Source organism: Schistocerca gregaria, chromosome 1 (assembly GCF_023897955.1).
Source record: "Schistocerca gregaria isolate iqSchGreg1 chromosome 1, iqSchGreg1.2, whole genome shotgun sequence".
Lineage (NCBI taxonomy): Eukaryota > Metazoa > Arthropoda > Insecta > Orthoptera > Acrididae > Schistocerca > Schistocerca gregaria.
This window is the reverse complement of record NC_064920.1, coordinates 629,623,315-629,640,521: the sequence shown is the minus strand read 5'-3', so window position 1 is coordinate 629,640,521 and position 17,207 is coordinate 629,623,315. Positions and strand designations below refer to the sequence as shown.

General features: G+C 39.1%; 1 protein-coding gene across 1 annotated transcript in view; it reads right to left on the bottom strand.

Moving 5' to 3' along the window:
- LOC126359934 (5'-3' exoribonuclease 2 homolog) overlaps window positions 1–17,207 on the bottom strand; it is a 407,169-nt gene that overhangs the window by 196,854 nt on the left and 193,108 nt on the right. The window contains exon 19 of the mRNA XM_050007668.1: window positions 14,730–14,842. Coding sequence (XP_049863625.1) covers window positions 14,730–14,842 — 113 coding nt within the window. The remainder of the gene's footprint in view (window positions 1–14,729; window positions 14,843–17,207) is intronic.

Here is a 17,207-nt window from a genome sequence, read left to right as displayed (position 1 = left end):
AGCAGCCAGATTGCCTCGTTTGGCACCTATTGTTCGGCGCTACAAAGGCAGACGAAGGCGAGGGCGGTGATCTCTCCGGGGCCGCATCCGCTGAGCTCTCCGTCGTCGCACCGTGTGGATATGCGACATCGCTACCGAAGTTAACGCTACAACGTCCACGTTCCATAAAATCCACACACAATACTCATTTTAACGATCTAAAAACTGGTGGCTGCAGTTTGGCGTGATTTTATAGGTGTGTTTGGCGAGGCAGTACGACTCTATACCATCGACTTGTTTTGTCTACACATTCGCACAGGAAACCTACGACTCGCCACTGCTCACGAATTGTGTGCTACAGTGCTTCTCCTTCCGCAATGTGAAGAAGAAGGTCCAAATAAGCAGTCATCCGTTTTGTGATCCTCTGAAAGGAATTTTGAAACTCGACGAGAACGCAACTTGCAGCACCCTAATTAAATATTTGTTCTCAATCTCATGCAAAGCACCGAGAAACCTGGAGAATCAAGAAGCGCCAGTTTTCAGGATTTTACCTCAACTTTCCGGACGATTTCATTGTTGAAGGATGGGTTTAATGTTCCGTCGACATCGAATTCATTAGAGCCAGAGCATAAGGTCTGCTTGTGTCAAGGACGGGGAAGGAAATCGGCTGTGGCCTTCTAAAGTAACTATCGTGGCATTTGCCAGGAGCGATTGAGGGAAATGAGGGAAAACCTGAATCTGGATAGCCGGACGCGGGTTCGAATCGTCGTCCTCGCGAAAGTGAGTCCAGTGTACTAAGGACTGCCCCACCTCGCGCGGTGAGTTCGTCGTTGACTGCAGACGGACGTTCACTGATACCTTCATGAAAATTCGTCCTCCTCCTCTTAAGCAAAAGACACCACTGACGAAAATGCCTTCACTCACCGCATTCTGTTTGCGAACAGTACAAGTTTCGAACTGAATGTCGACTGCTTTGAGATTTTTTTGCTGCAAAAACAGTATTACACGGTGGATTTCACATCCACTTCGAAAGAGCTACAGTAGGCAATGAGAAGCAATATGGCGTGCTCGCTATCACAGTCTACTGCTGAATCAGTGAGTGTAGCAAATGCTGTGCTCTCCCCACAACTTACTATGATATGCTAATGGAGGTTACTTTCCACACAGTCCTCATAGAACCTAACTTCGAGATAATTTGGTACACTTGCTTCAATTGTCCTCCTCCTTTCCACTTAGGAGAAGCTACGAAACAAGTTGTAGGCCAGCGACAGTCAGCTTAAAGTGCCTGATGCTTCAACTGCTCTACTAGTATCTTTACTGGACAGGTTTCCAGCTTCTACAGCTTCCTATAGCAGAGGCAGACTAGACAGATGCGCTCGAAACCAGACGAATCCTCGCATCTACCTCTACATCCTTACTCTGCAAACCACTGTGAACCACATGGCAGATGGTATTTCCCATTTCTTGCTGTTCCATTCGCTTATAGAGTATGAAAAGAATGACAGTTTAAATGCCTCCATGCCTACTGTAATTAGTTTAATCTTGTCTTCGGGAACTATGTGCGACTAATACATAGGAGGTTTTACTGTATTTCTAGACTCATCATTTAAAACAAATTCTTGAAACATAGTAAAGCAGGTTTTCTATCAAGATAGTTTGTGTCCTATGGGCCAAACAAAGCCATGACCATTCATGCTAACCTTTCTATTTATACTGAATATGCCCTGTTGGTCCTATTTGGTATGGTTCCTACAGATTTGGGCAACATTCTAGGATAGTGCACATGAGCAATCTCTTTTGCAAACGAATTGCATTTTCCTAGTAGTCTATCAATGAACTGAGGTTTGCCACCTGTTTTACTTACATCTGAGGATCTCTCTCATTCCATTTAACATTCCTACAAATGATTACACCCCAGTAAGTGTATGCAGATGTGGACTCTGACCACAATCTATTGGTTATGAACTGTAGATTAAAACTGAAGAAACTGCAAAAAGGTGGGAATTTAAGGAGATGGGAACTGGATAAACGGACTAAACCAGACATTGTACAGAGTTTCAGGGAGAGCATAAGGGAACAATTGACAGGAATGGAGGAAAGAAATACAGTAGAAGAAGAATTGGTAGCTTTGAGAGATGAAGTAGTGAAGGCAGCAGAGGATCAAGTAGGTCAAAAGACAAGGATTAATAGAAATCCTTGGGTAACAGAAGAAATACTGAATTTAATTTATGAAAGGAGAAAATATAAAAATGCAGTAAATCAAGCAGGCAAAAAGGAATACAGGTGTCTCAAAAATTAGATCGACAGGAAGTGCAAAATGGCTAAGCAGGGATGGCTAGAGGACAAATGTAAGGATGTAGAGGCTTCTCACTAGGGGTAAGATAGATACTGCCTACAGGAAAATTAAAGAGACTTTTGGAGATAAGAGAACCACTTGCATGAATATCAAAAGTTCAGAAGGAAACCTAGTTCTAAGCAAAGAAGGGAAAGCAGAAAGGTGGAAGTAGTATATAGAGGGTCTATACAAGGGCGATGTTCTTGGAGATGTAAGAGGATTAGATGAAGATGAAATGGGAGGTACGATACTGCATGAAGAGTTTGACAGAGCACTGAAAGACCTGAGTCGAAACAAGGCCCCCGGAGTAGACAACATTCCATTAGAACTACTGACAACCTTGGGAGAGTCAATCCTGACAAAACTCTACCATCTGGTGAGCAAGATGTAGGAGACAGGCAAAACACCCTCAGACTTCAAGAAGAATATAATAATTCCAATCCTAAAGAAAACAGGTGTTGACAGATGTAAAAATTACCGGACTATCAGTTTAATTAGTCACAGCTGCAAAATACTAACATGAAACATGAATTCTTTACAGACGAATGGAAAAACTAGTAGAAGCCGACCTCGGGGAAGATCAGTTTGGATTCCGTAGAAATATTGGAACACGTGAGGCAATACTGACCTTACAACTTATCTTAGAAGAAAGATTAAAGAAAGGCAAACCTATATTTCTAGCATTTGTAGACTTAGAGAAAGCTTTTGACAATGTTGACTAGAGGTGGCAGGGGTAAAATACAGGGAGCGAAAGGCTATTTACAATTTGTACAGAAACCAGATGGCAGTTATAAGAGTCGAGGGATATGAAAGGGAAGCAGTGGTTGGGAAGGGAGTGACACAGGGTTGTAGCCTCTCCCCGATGCTATTCAATCTGTATATTGAGCAAGCAGTAAAGGAAACAAAAGAAAAGTTCGGAGTAGGTATCAAAGTCCATGGAGAAGAAATTAAAATGTTGAGGTTCGCTGATGACATTGTAATTCTGTCAGAGACAGCAAAAGACTTGGAGGAGCAGTTGAACAGAATGGACAGTGTCTTGAAAGGAGGATATAAGATGAACTTAAACAAAAGCAAAACGAAGATAATGGAATGTAGTCTAATTAAGTCAGGAGATGCTGAGGATATTAGATTAGGAAATGAGACACTTAAAGTAGTAAAGGAGTTTTGCTATTTGGGGAGCATAATAACTGATGATGGTCGAAGTAGAGAGGATATAAAATGTAGACTGGCAATGGCAAGGAAAACATTTCTAAAGAAGAGAAATTTGTTAACATCGAGTATAGATTCAAGTGTCAGGAAGTCATTTCTGAAAGTATTTGTATGGAGTGTAGTCATGTATGGAAGTGAAACATGGATGATAAATAGTTTGGACAAGAAGAGAATAGAAGCTTTCGAAATGTGGTGCTACAGAAGAATGCTGAAGATTAGATGAGTAGATCACATAACTAATGAGGAGGTATTGAATAGAATCATGGAGAAGAGAAATTTGTGGCACAATTTGACAAGAAGAAGGGATCGATTGGTAGGACATGTTCTGAGGCATCAAGAGATCACAAATTTAGCATTGGAGGGCGGCGTGGAGGGTAAACATCGTAGAAGGAGACCAAGAGATGAATACACTAAGCAGATTCAGAAGGATGTAGGTTGCAGTAGGTACTGGGAGATGAAGAAGCTTGCACAGGATAGAGTAGCATGGAGAGCTGCATCAAACCAGTCTCACGACTGAAGACCACCACAACAAGTGTGTCAGTTGACGGTTTCCAAATGTGACTTCTTGATATTGTAGTCATAGGATACTACTCTTTTTTATTTTATGTAGTGTACAATTTTACGTTTCTGAACTTTCAAGGCTAATTGGCAATCTTTGCACCATTTTGAAATCTTGTCAGGATCTAACTTATCATTTGTGCATCTTTTTTCAGACAGTATTTCACTACAGATAACCGCATCACCGGCTAGAGGTCTGAGGTTACTATTAATGTTGTCTGCAAAGTCATTAATATACAATATGAACAACAAGGGTCCCACCACACTTCACTGGGATACACCTGAAGTTACTGCCACATCTGTTAATGACTCTTCATCCGAGATAGCATGCTGCATCCTCCCTACCACAAAATCCTCAATTCAGTCACTTTAAAGTGAGTTAAAACACGAATCAGTGCCCTGACTAACTGTATTTGGAAATTATTCTTGTTTCACAGTTGTTATATTTAACTGATTCACAAACAGTCTTGCAAGAAAGACACCCTTTCACAGAGGAAAGTCAATACAGCCACTCTCCCACAGCTATGACCAAAAGAAGAGCAGTTTGGTATTCAGAGGACGATTGAAAATGATACTCACTACACCTAACAGTATTCTCAACATGTATCAGTAATAACTTTCAAGATCCTGCAAGGGATTCTTCATATCAGGCAGAAAAGTTTCTGAATACAAATCAGGACAAATTCAGAAAGCACTGTTCGTGAAACTCAACTTGCTGTTTATCACAGTATCCTGCAACCCACAGATTAAGTGCAACAACAAGATTCAATACTCCTGTATTTACGGAAAGCGTTTCGCATGGTGCTCCACTGCAGACACTTAATGATGCTACAAGCATACAAATTAGGTTCTCAGATGTGTGAGTGGCTAAAGACTTCAGAGAACAAAACTCAAGATGTCCTCAACAGTGAGTGTTCATCAGAGACAACAGTAATGTCAGGAATGATACAGGGAAGTGTGATAGGACCATTATTGTTCTCTATCCACATAAATGATCTGACAAATAAGGTGAACAGCCATCTGTGACTATTTGCTGCTGACACTGTAGCATGTGGGAAAAGTCATCGTTGAATGACTGTAGAATGATACAGGATGACTTAGACAAAATTTCTATTTGGGGTGATGAATGCAGCTTACTCTTAAAAAAAAAAGTAAGTTGATGCATATGAGTAGGAAAAACAATCCTCTAATGCTCGAATACAGTACTCATAGTGTGCTGTTCGACACATTCATGTCAATTAGATACCTAGACATAACCACGCAGAGAGACATGAAACGGAATGAGCACGTAAGGACAGTAGTAGGGAAGGCAATGATCGACTTTGGTTTATAGGGAAAGTTTAAGGGAAGTGTAGCTCATATACAAAGAAAGTAACTTACAGAACACTTGTGTGACCCATTCTTGAGTACTGTTCAACTGTCTGGGACCCCAACAGGTTGGATTAAAAGAACAGATTGAAGCAATTCAGAAGTGTGTTGCTGGACTTGGTACTGGTTTCTTTTCATGAACAGCTGTTGAGAAATTACTGATACTTGTTCTATGGGCACAAGGCTGTACTCTAAGGTATAGTTCTTCGGTCAACATTTCGTCTTCCAGTACTGGAGACGTCATCAGAGGTTTTAACGAGTCAAAGCAGTTACAGTTCTGCAAGCTGAACTGTTTATGTGTATCCGTGCAACGGTCTGTTCAGTTTGTGACATCACCAGACTGCTGCCTACGATCGCAGAGTTGCGCTGACATATGTTACGGACGTTGTAATGGGGAAGAGTTGGCACTATTTGTTTCATTTAGCACTGAGCCACACAACTTGGGTGTTCCAATCCTTCTCCTTTTCTGTTAAAGTTGTTTTTGTGCTTTTGAAGTTCTATGGCCTCTCTGTAAATCCTAGCACAGCATTGATTAGATCTTGCTAACACCACAGTGCCACAGAAATGAATTTGGTGGTTCCCTGTCCCCAGAGCAATATCTGCTACTGCTGATTTATCTGTCTTGCCCAGGCAACAAGTGTTTGTTTCCTTAAGGTGCGTGTTAATGCTTCTTTTCGTAGTTTCTATGTACACTTGACCACAAGTAGAAGAGATTATATATATATTTCTGCTGCGGCAAGTCGTGGCGCTATGTCCTTTGCAGTGTTCAAACACAGTAGAAGCCCGATATAATGTGGTTGTCGAGTGACACGCTTTACTCCCATGTCGCAGTGTATCCACAGTAAGCCATGTAATGACAAACAACACATGGAAAGTTAGGAACAACACATAATGCAGTATTATAGTATTTTAATTTAAATAACATTAGAAGTAAAACATTTCAGAGATTTATGACATACGGTACAGCAATTCAACAAACTTTACTCAAATGTTGACCAAACAGAAACAGGAATTTCAAAACGTTACGTAAAGTACACTATGAAATACAATATCATACTTTGCTGGGTACAATACATCATCATTCTACTCCTTTAAAGAAGACAGTTAGTTTTCTTTGGGAAATCATTTCGCGCAGTTTCTTTGGTGTGTACTGTTTTTGACTCATCAGGTGAAACAACTCAATTTGGTTTGGTTCGCTTTATCACTCCATCTACGTAATCACTTTATTTATATTGTCCATCAATTGTTCAAATACTTCCATTTTGAACAGCATCAATTACGTCATTGTTGTCTATGAACTCTGAAATTGATCCTTAGTTGTTGTCGACGACTGCCCAACGATTAAAGTGTTCAAGACCAATATTGCACTGTAAACCATCACATGTAGACTGTTAACCTTTGCTGTTGAAATCTATGTCACTAAATCATTTATCTGTTGCATTTTCGTCTTTGGAACACTTGTTCCAGCAATCCCTAACAGTGATCAAACCGATGCTTTGCCATGTCAGACAAACTGAATATGCAACACCCTTAAGATTTACAGATTTCAGGACATTTCCATTTCCTCATTTGAATTTACAACTGAAGTGAGCAGTTCACAGCAATAACCAGCCTTAAATGCTCGTACAATCCCCTGCTCCAACAGCTGAATTAATGCCATCATGTTTTTTGGCAAAAACAAAGTTTTTATTCTTTTATCTTCTCACTCCAACACATTAGTAAATGCATGAGCTGGACAGTGATCAAGGACTGCTAGAGCTTCCTATCTCAGTTTAAGTGACATACTGTGTTTCCTCACTGATGGAACACACTTCTTGAAACCAACTGATGAAAATGTCAGACGTCATCCAAGCATTATCTGAACGCCTGTAAGTGAATTGTAATGATGATATGTTTATAGGCTTCAAACATTCAGTCTTTTACTTTTACTTATACAAAGATGTTACTGTTTATGGCTGCCCAATTTATTTGTGGTAAAGAGAAGAGTTATTCCATGTTCTACATCTACATGACTACTCTGCAATTCACATTTAAGTGCTTGGCAGAGGGTTCATTGAACCACAATCATACTATCTCTCTACTATTCCACTCCCGAACAGCGAGCGGGAAAAACGAACACCTAAACCTTTCTGTTCGAGCTCTGATTTCTCTTATTTTATTTTGATGATCATTCCTACCTATGTAGGTTGGGCTCAACAAAATATTTTCGCATTCGGAAGAGAAAGTTGGTGACTGAAATTTCGTAAAAAGGTCTCGCCGCGACGAAAAACGTCTATGCTGTAATGACTTCCATCCCAACTCGTGTATCATATCTGCCACACTCTCTCCCCTATAACGTGATAATACAAAACGAGCTGCCCTTTTTTGCACCCTTTCGATGTCCTCCATCAATCCCACCTGGTAAGGATCCCACACGGCGCAGCAATATTCTAACAGAGGACGAACGAGTGTAGTGTAAGCTGTCTCTTTAGTGGACTTGTTGCATCTTCTAAGTGTCCTGCCAATGAAACACAACCTTTGGCTCGCCTTCCCGACAATATTATCTATGTGGTCCTTCCAACTGAAGTTGTTCGTAATTTTAACACCCAGGTACTTAGTTGAACTGACAGCCTTGAGAATTGTACTATTTATCGAGTAATCGAATTCCAACGGATTTCTTCTGGAACTCTCGTGGATCATCTCACATTTTTCGTTATTTAGCGTCAACTGCCACCTGACACACCATACAGCAATCTTTCTAAATCGCTTTGCAACTGATACTGGTCTTCGGATGACCTTACTAGACGGTAAATTACAGCATCAACTGTGAACAGTCTAAGAGAACTGCTCAGATTGTCACCCAGGTCACTTATATAGATCAGGAACAGTAGAGGTCCCAGGACGCTTCTTATTTTCTGATTCTCCCCCCCCCCCCCCCCCCCCCCCCCACCCCAGAGTACTGGTTGGAAGCATTTGATAATAAAGTGTTGTTTCATCACAATTATACATTTGATGCTCATTAAATTTTCATCTAGCATTATTTTGTGCAGAATTTCAGGAGACTGTGAAGCAGATTCACTGTTGCAAGCCCTTGCTTCTTCTTCTATGGTCATTTCGCAAATTCCATGGTGACAGTTCCATCTCAAAAACCATCCACTGAAAGCTATAAAATCTTTGTTGTCATTTAAGTCAAAGTGACATTTTTATCTTGGGCTTAATAATTGGCCCAGAAAGTGACACATTTTCGCTTCTCTTTTTTAACCTATAAAGGCATTTGCCGAGTTCACCTGTTTTCCTAGTTTAGTGCTTTTTCTGTCCATTCCCACACAACTTTCAAATGTGCTTATAAAACTTCCGAGTTCATTCTCTTCTTCCAATCATCCCCAAATCGTTCCCTCATGTGCACCACATTCGCCTGATAACATTCCTTTAGCTTCACCATTTATCGCATGCTCAATAATATTTATTTATCATTCAGAGAACATGCTTTCTGTTTCTGTGATATCATAATAAGCACACACAAATTTGGACAGAGAATGAATCATTTATGATCCATATGATTGTTGTGTTCATTTCTATTACTGCCAAACACTGTTGCACAGTCACTTTGTTGACTGTGTTACAATGTTAACAGTGAGACTGCATCAATCCTGATATGTCAATAAGACAAACTATATGGTGAGTTTAATTATTTTCATCTATTTTGCTTAGTGTTCAGAGAGCATGGATATTGTAGCACTAAATTATACTGCAGAATGGCTACATGCAGACTGTAATTAATATTTGTTATAACCAACTTCATTTAAAAACACACATCAAGAAAAGGTTTGCATCACCTCAGTTCCGAGTGTTCCAGAATCTGTACAGAAAACTGGAATAGAGATCAACATAATCATCATTTCTGCTCTTTATATTGCTCATGAAAACCACGCATTGCATGTTGTGCCACCATACAGCGAGATCTTCAGAGATGGTGGTCAAGACTGCTGTACACACCAGTACCTCTAATATCCTGTAGCATGTCCTCTTGCATTGATGCATGCCTGCATTCGTCATGGCATACTATCCACAAGTTCATCAAGGCACTGTTCGTCCAGACTGTCCCACACCTCAACGGCGTTTTTGTGCAGGTCCCTCAGAGTGGTTGGCTGGTCCTACACTACAGTGTGTCTCTGGTCCTACACTACAGTGTGTCTCAAGTGTTACTAGTCAGTTACCATCATAGAGCCAGCTTCAGAGTACTGTTGTCAGGCTGACGAGTGGTATAGGTTTTTATTGTGCAGTGGACATACCGTTCTCAGAAGTATTAAACTGTACTTTTGTATGTTACTGTCTTCTCTTCAAGGTATTCGTTGTTACTGAATCTGAACAGTGTACCTACTCACAATGAGGTGGACTATGGTGATTGGTTGTACTTAAAACAATTCGGCCACCAAAGCATCAAACACTATCACTCACTATTTTAAACTGCCATTGTTGTGGTGATAAATGAAAGTTAAGTTGTTCCTCAATTAATAAAGTACTCCGATTTCTCTCCTCAGTTCAGACAACAACAACCAACCAGCTACCCACCAGAATGAATGGGCACCACAAAACTGTGGCCAGGAGACACCACCAAACTGTGGCCAAGAATAAATTTGTTCACCCAGCAGCAAAACATGCTGCTGAGCACAACATTCTAGAGTTCAATGGTGGCTTCACAACCTATGCCATCCAGATCCTTGCCTCCAGTACCACCTTATATGAACTACACAGATGGGAGTCAATTTTCCAACACATTTTTCACTCCTGAAATCCTTCTGGCCTCACTCTCTCCTAACCTACCATACCCACACCATCTACCCAACAGTTCAACAGTTCCTCCTTCTTCTGCCCTGTTAACCCCTCCCAATCCACACCTCCATGTCATCTTCATCACACACCACCACAACTCACTGGCTCTGATACGCACGTCTCATATGCCTAGCCCATGCAATTGCTGCCATTCCCTCCCACATTCCTCGCCAATACACGTGTGGCCTCCCTCCAAGCTGCTAGCCACCCAGACCCATTCCCTCTTTCTGCATCTTGCTTCTTCCTCCCTTAACCCACTTCACCCAGCAAAACTCTTACCTGCTGAACTGCAATCCAGGCAGAGAAAACTCTTTCCTTAATACTTATAAAATTATGAAGCAGCCATTGATATTTAAATTATCTCTGACTTTTCTGAACAATTATATGTAAATACCAAGTTAGTTCCTTCGATATGATTATGACCAATATCCTTCCATGCCCCTCTATTGTGTACGCCTATAACAAAACAACTTTCTTGACTGAAGTGTCTGCAAGACAAGTGGTAGGGATCAGTAGCTAGCCAAAATTGGTTCTTTCTCAAGCTCTGCTGCCCCCTTTTTGTTTACAGGCCCAGTTTGCACCAGGGCCTGCAGCAACCGCCATCGATGCCGCTTCTACAGTCACCTCCTCCTGCAGCACGAACATCTACCCTGCTGGAAACCCCTAAAGAGAGCGACATTTTTCTTTTACCATTTTCAAACTTCTTACAGTTCAGCTTCATCTATAAAAAACTTCAAATCTTTTTGCTCATCCCAAAACAAGAAAATTATCCAAACTCTGCATAAATGTGCTAATTACTTATGCTGAGTCAGAGTGAAGTCTGTGAAATTATTTAATATTTCAATAACCAATGTTTTTTCATAACAAAAACCTTAGTTGATTACATTATACACAGGCTGTCAAGCATAAAGTGAATGATGCTGCTGCCAGCAAATTCATGTGACAACCTTTACACAGTCTTCAAGGGCAATAACTTGGCCACAAATACACTACACGTGCCATCTTTCTGAACTTTTTTGGCTCTCCTGAATAACTTTCATGTGAAGACCTACGTGTAACACCAGAAAAGTACAGGTTGTCTCAAAACTTCAGAGCCAAAATTGAACAGATGGTAGAAGATCCAACACTGGTATTTGTAAATAAAAAACCAATGGTTTGGAAATGAATACTTTGGGCAGTCCAAGGTAAGTGAAGCACGCGTTCTTAACTGTTTATGGTTAAAATAAAATAAAATAAACTGCCCGGCAAAAGGTCACTTGTGGAGCTATATTGAAAAACGAAACAATGCCATCTGTAATGTGGGCACAATGGAGTACATCAGTGTTTACAGTTCATAACTAATTGTTGAGGATTTTACATGGACTTAGAAAGAGGCACATAATGCATGATGCAGCAGGATGTAGTGCTAAAGGAGATTGAATGAAGGTATGGAGACGAGTTTCGAAACAGATGTTATCCTTATTGGAAGAAATTTATCACTGTGGGTAAAACTTGCAAGAAACTGAGTTAAAAAAGCCACTGAGACCTGGGAAAGTTTCACGACAATGAATTATTTGCACAGTAGAATTTGAGAGGTTTTACCAAGTAGCTAAATTTGTCAACAAGCACCAATCAATTTTCTCAAGAGATGCACTCTTTGAGGAATACAGATGGTGAGCTCTGGTAGAGCAGAATTAGCAGTTTTACCGTAAGCAATGGGGCAAATTATTTTGTACCCAGAGTTCAGTTTTAACAAAACATAAAAGGTATAATTATAATATATATAATTTAATTCTTGTATTCTCATAGTTCAGACCATGGTCAGCCACAGTGTGTAACACTGCACATGTGCACAATTTGGTGCACACAGGTAGTCCGAGGCTGAGCCTGTCTTGGCAGTACTTTGTACACCTTGACTTTGCTCAGTCGTTCTCAGAACTCCTCAATACAGAGCAATATCTCATTTTGCAATGGGGCGAGACACTATTTCTTCCTGCATTTGGTGCAGCATTTTTTGGCTGGCGTAACTTTCTTCAGATCAGCAGAATGGTGATGACATTTGCTATTTGTTTGTATTATAAAGGAAGTTCACATGTCCAATGACTGTTTGCACAAAAAGAGACAGTCTAGCAATCTATCATCACAAGCCTTCAAAAATTAATGAATATCACAAAAAAGAAGGATGAGAACTCTCAAAATCAGACAAAACTGACAAGTACCACAAATTTGTTACGGAATGGCATTACAACACTATGCGGAAAGAAATATAAGATTTAGCTGATGATGAACAAGTAAAAAATTACAACAACCTACATACAATTTGTATGGGATTCATTGTTTTGTACATCTAGATGCACAGCATGCTGAATTTGCAGGCATCCCAACACATAATGAAATTATATGATACAAACAGTAAATACTGAAGTCACGCACAAACCATTTAGAAAATGCAAATTTTTAAGAATTCATGTAGCACTGAAAGATAAAAGGATAGTTTTATAAATGTTTTGAGGAAACTGTCAGTCTTACTTCTGTTTTTGTGTTGTTATCGAAATTAGTCACCATTTCAGTTGAAAGCACCCCTGTGCATGTGTAGATGGAACTGATTGATCTGCTTTGTAATGCTTGTATGAAAAAGAAGATTCTTTTACGTTAAAACTATCCAGAAGTTCTATGTTGTTTTCTTCTAGAAGAGTGTCACCTTGTCCATTATGAGGTTGCAAATGTGATATATTGTTTTGATCAAGATGCATGTGTGAAAGGCGTTTTTCAAATAAGAAAGTAAATAAGTCACAACTAAATGACAAACTGAGTGCCAAAAATCTGCGAAATTGTATGTGTCTGTCCATATGGTGACAGTTTGTGTGAGATATAAACTTTTATTATAATAAATAAAAATAAAATAATAATAATGATGAATAATTTGTCTATCTCTGATCTGCGTTTTTGAGATATATGAAACCAAGCCACATGCAAAATGTGCTTGGTGACTAAACTGCCATGTGAAGTGTTCCAGTCCTTCCCCCCACACCCCACACCCCCTCCCACATACACATACTCCTCTACCCTTTCCCCTCTTTTTGCTCGGACAGCACAGTGCAGTAGCAGGGAAAATGTGGACTTGGGCAACATACATCCGCATGCATGCAAGACCTCTGCACAAGTAAGGAATCCCTGGTTTAGACGTAGTTCTATTCTCACAAGGAAAAGTTTTGAGGCTTCTTCACACAATTGCAGTTTTCACGGCAAAACTACATATTTTATGTGAGAAAGTCATTATTATTTCTCCACAGAAATTCACTTTAAAAATAGTTGATGAATGGTATGTTAGCAGTAGCTGTTTCAATCTACACAAATATTCACTAGCAGGTAAAAAACTTACAAGAAATACATATCTATATTAAGAACTTGCAACATCATATGGCACAATACACAAGTAACAAAGGAGATGTGCAGGCTTATTTATTTGACATAACTATATCTCACAACAATCTCATGTTATTCAGAAACTGCCAATATTTTCTACCACATCTAGTTGAGTTTTGTCACAATATACTGCAATTTTTCTCACTCTTTCAAGTTCAACACTTGTTTCCATTTAACTATTCTATCACTCGTAATATTGTGGCTTCTAATAATATTATCTTGCGCTAGGCAGCAAATCTAATCAATCAATCACCTTCAGTGCCTGTTCGTATACACAGAAAACTAAATTTCAGCTATTAAAGTTATGTTGTACTCTTAATTAGGATGCTTTCTACTGTCTCTTTAAGTGATCCACATTTTACTGTACTCTGTCCATTCACCTGCAACTTTAATTACGTTTTTAGAATACTTTTTTCCTGTTTTTGTCAAAAGAATCATATACAGGGTGTTGAATAAAGTCTGCAGTACCTTCAGGTGTGGTGCCAAAACAAGGAAAAAAGTCCAGTAAAAATGCATATCACAAGAACTACGAGTCTTTGCTACTGTGGAACACCCAGCTCTTTTACTGCAAGCTCTTTCCTTCCATTTTTTGAGAGGTGGTAGGTCAGACCAAACATGAAAAACTGTCCACTAAACATGGGCTTCAAAATGCATACCTACACAGCTATGAACACTTCTCCATCTTTGCTACTCTGAAACACATCTCTTCTACTGAACAAGTGCTCATAGTTCTTAAGTCATGGATATGTTAACTGGACATCTTTTTCTGGAATTTTGATCCATACTACCATCTCTAAAAATGTGAACTACTTTTCTTTAACACCCCACATATTAATAAAACCGGATTTTGCTGTTTTCAAGTGTTTCAAATTGTTATTAGATCTGGCACAGAAGCACTTGAATGAGGGTTTCCTTTCAGTGGTCTCAAACTCTAAGATACTCATGTTCATATATTACTGGTGCTGGCCAAATTTGCTGCTGTCTTTCGGCAGACAGAGATAGATAGAGAGGAGAGGGGGGGTCCATACTAAGAAAATGATGCATTTGCTGTCAAAATACTTACCACCACCTTCAGACCCCTGGTTTTGGAAGGTATTAGAAAGCCGTAATATTCCACCAGCAACAAACTGGTTGTACAGTCCTGTTGCCTGTTGTGGGGAATTTTGATTGTAATGCCTGTGTGAAGAGAAATCACATTTAATTTGCTGGAATGAAGGAGTATCTCTAAGAACTACACGGTAACAAAATATCAATACTAATTTAAGGATTTAATTCACATGTCCAAGAAGAAAAAAGCATTTACCCAGGTAATCCTTGTAGTTGATATTAATAGAAGTTATTACATTATTAAAGCATGTTATGGAAAAAAAGGTGCTACAAACATATGCTCCACAATACAGCATTGCCAACAGTGGTACTTTTCCTGTGATATTCCTCATTTTTACCCCATTTATTTTCACTCAAACAGAAGCTGGTAAATGACCATCAGGCATTTGCACCAATAAGAATTTGTGTTAAACACAGTATGGCTGCAATGAAAGTGTTGTCATAACCAAATGTAACTGGAATTTAATTTCTTTCAGGTTCTCCCATTGAATGTAATTCAGCTGTTATGTAACTGACTATTTCACTGGGAATATTAATTTATTACAGAACAATAAGTCAATTAGTGAAATATCACAATATTAATTTTCCCTTGTATCACATGGTAAAGATAATAACAAGAGGGTACTGGCTGCCCCAGTCATGACACCTGGAAGCAAATACATGTGTTCCCATGTCACTCCAAACCCCACACACATCAGGGATCTCAGCCAGTCAGCCAGACCTTTATGAGTATAGGTCTGACACACCTAGGTTTCCTGAGCTGGGTGCTGGTCATTTCTGTCAGTTGTCTAATATCATATGCTCTGGGCATGCTTCAGAAAACATCATTAATCATAACGGCCCCATGTTGTGGTCTCAGAGTGGGTTACAGAGTTTGACTTTGTTTCATCAAAATAGTTCTCTGTGATTTTCAAGTTTTCTCAGGTTGAGATTCAAAATGTCACTGAATCAGTTTTTGTTGTATGTGAGAATAAGTTTTACTTTACTCCATCTTATGGCCAGAAACTGAATGTATTGAGTAGCCATGTCATTTAATACCAATTACATCAAATTCAGCTAGAATTTACAGTTTTATCAACTATTATGTAACTTATAATCTCTTGCCACCACTGGAAATTCTTTGTCAGCATTGTCCATCAGCATTTTATAATATGCCATGTCATTGTATGATAATCTCAAATACACAGGATATTCTTGCAGTACTATGCTTGAAACCATTGTCACTGGAAGGTAAACAAAAGACTTTGATAGCAATGGCGCACTAAGTTTCAAACAACATAAACAATGTTAACCTCAAGCATGTCACTGCAATGACGTCCACACAAATACTATTTTGTACTGAACTTTATAAAAAGAGGACCAAAGCCTGAACCTCCACATTTGTATTTGTACCAATGATGTATTCATGTATTCACAAATGTAAGACAATAATTCAGAGTAAGGGTACAAAGTCAGCCCCATCAGGCATCACTTGTCAAGGGCTGTAACAGTGAAGATGACTGTCCAATGCATCAGGTAAGAGGTGCTTGTTACACCACCTGGTGCCATTGTGCTGGGATGAGGAATTACTGAGTGACAGTACATAGTTTTGCTACTCATACATGCATACGATCTTTCGTCTAATATGCAACATGCAGAATTAGTTCTTTTGTAATCAATCCAAGCATAAATAAAAATTTAGAAGAAGCAGTAAACAACATTCTTAAAAGTATCATTGACTGTTTTTTTTTTTTTAAAAAAAAAAAAAAAAAGACGCTTCTATGGCCACTACACCGATGATAAATTTAACACATGCTGGGGAAATAATAAATTGGGTGGAAACTTCAAATTTGTTAGGTGTCCATACTGATGAGAATTTACACTGGAAAGAGCACATTTTTGGATCTCCCAAAAAACTTAGTTCAATAACATTTGAACTTAAAATCATTGCAAATCTTGGAGAAAGACAAACCAGTAAGCTGACATGTTTAGTATATTTTCATTCCATAATGTCATTTGGAATAATGTTCTGTGGTAACTCAAGTTGAAGGAAGTCTTCATTACTCAAATACATGCTGTAAGAATAATATGAGAAGCTCATATGCAATCACCCTGTAGACATCAGTTTAAGGAGTTGGGCATTCTGTCTTCTGCCTCACAGTATGTTTATTCCCTCATGAAGTTTGTTGTAAATAATCCACTATAGTTCAAAAGGAACAATGATGTACATAATACAATAGCAGAAGAAAAAAATTCATTACTCCACATTATGGTTGTCTTTAGCACAAAAAGAGGTGCATGATGCTGCAACAAAAACTTTTTAAGACTTACTCACTGATATGGAATGTCTGACAGACAGCAAAGTAAGATTTGAAAACAAACTGCAAAAGTTTCTCCTTGGAAACTCCTTACATTCCATAGAAGAGTTTCTATTACTGTTATGTGTAAAAGGTAG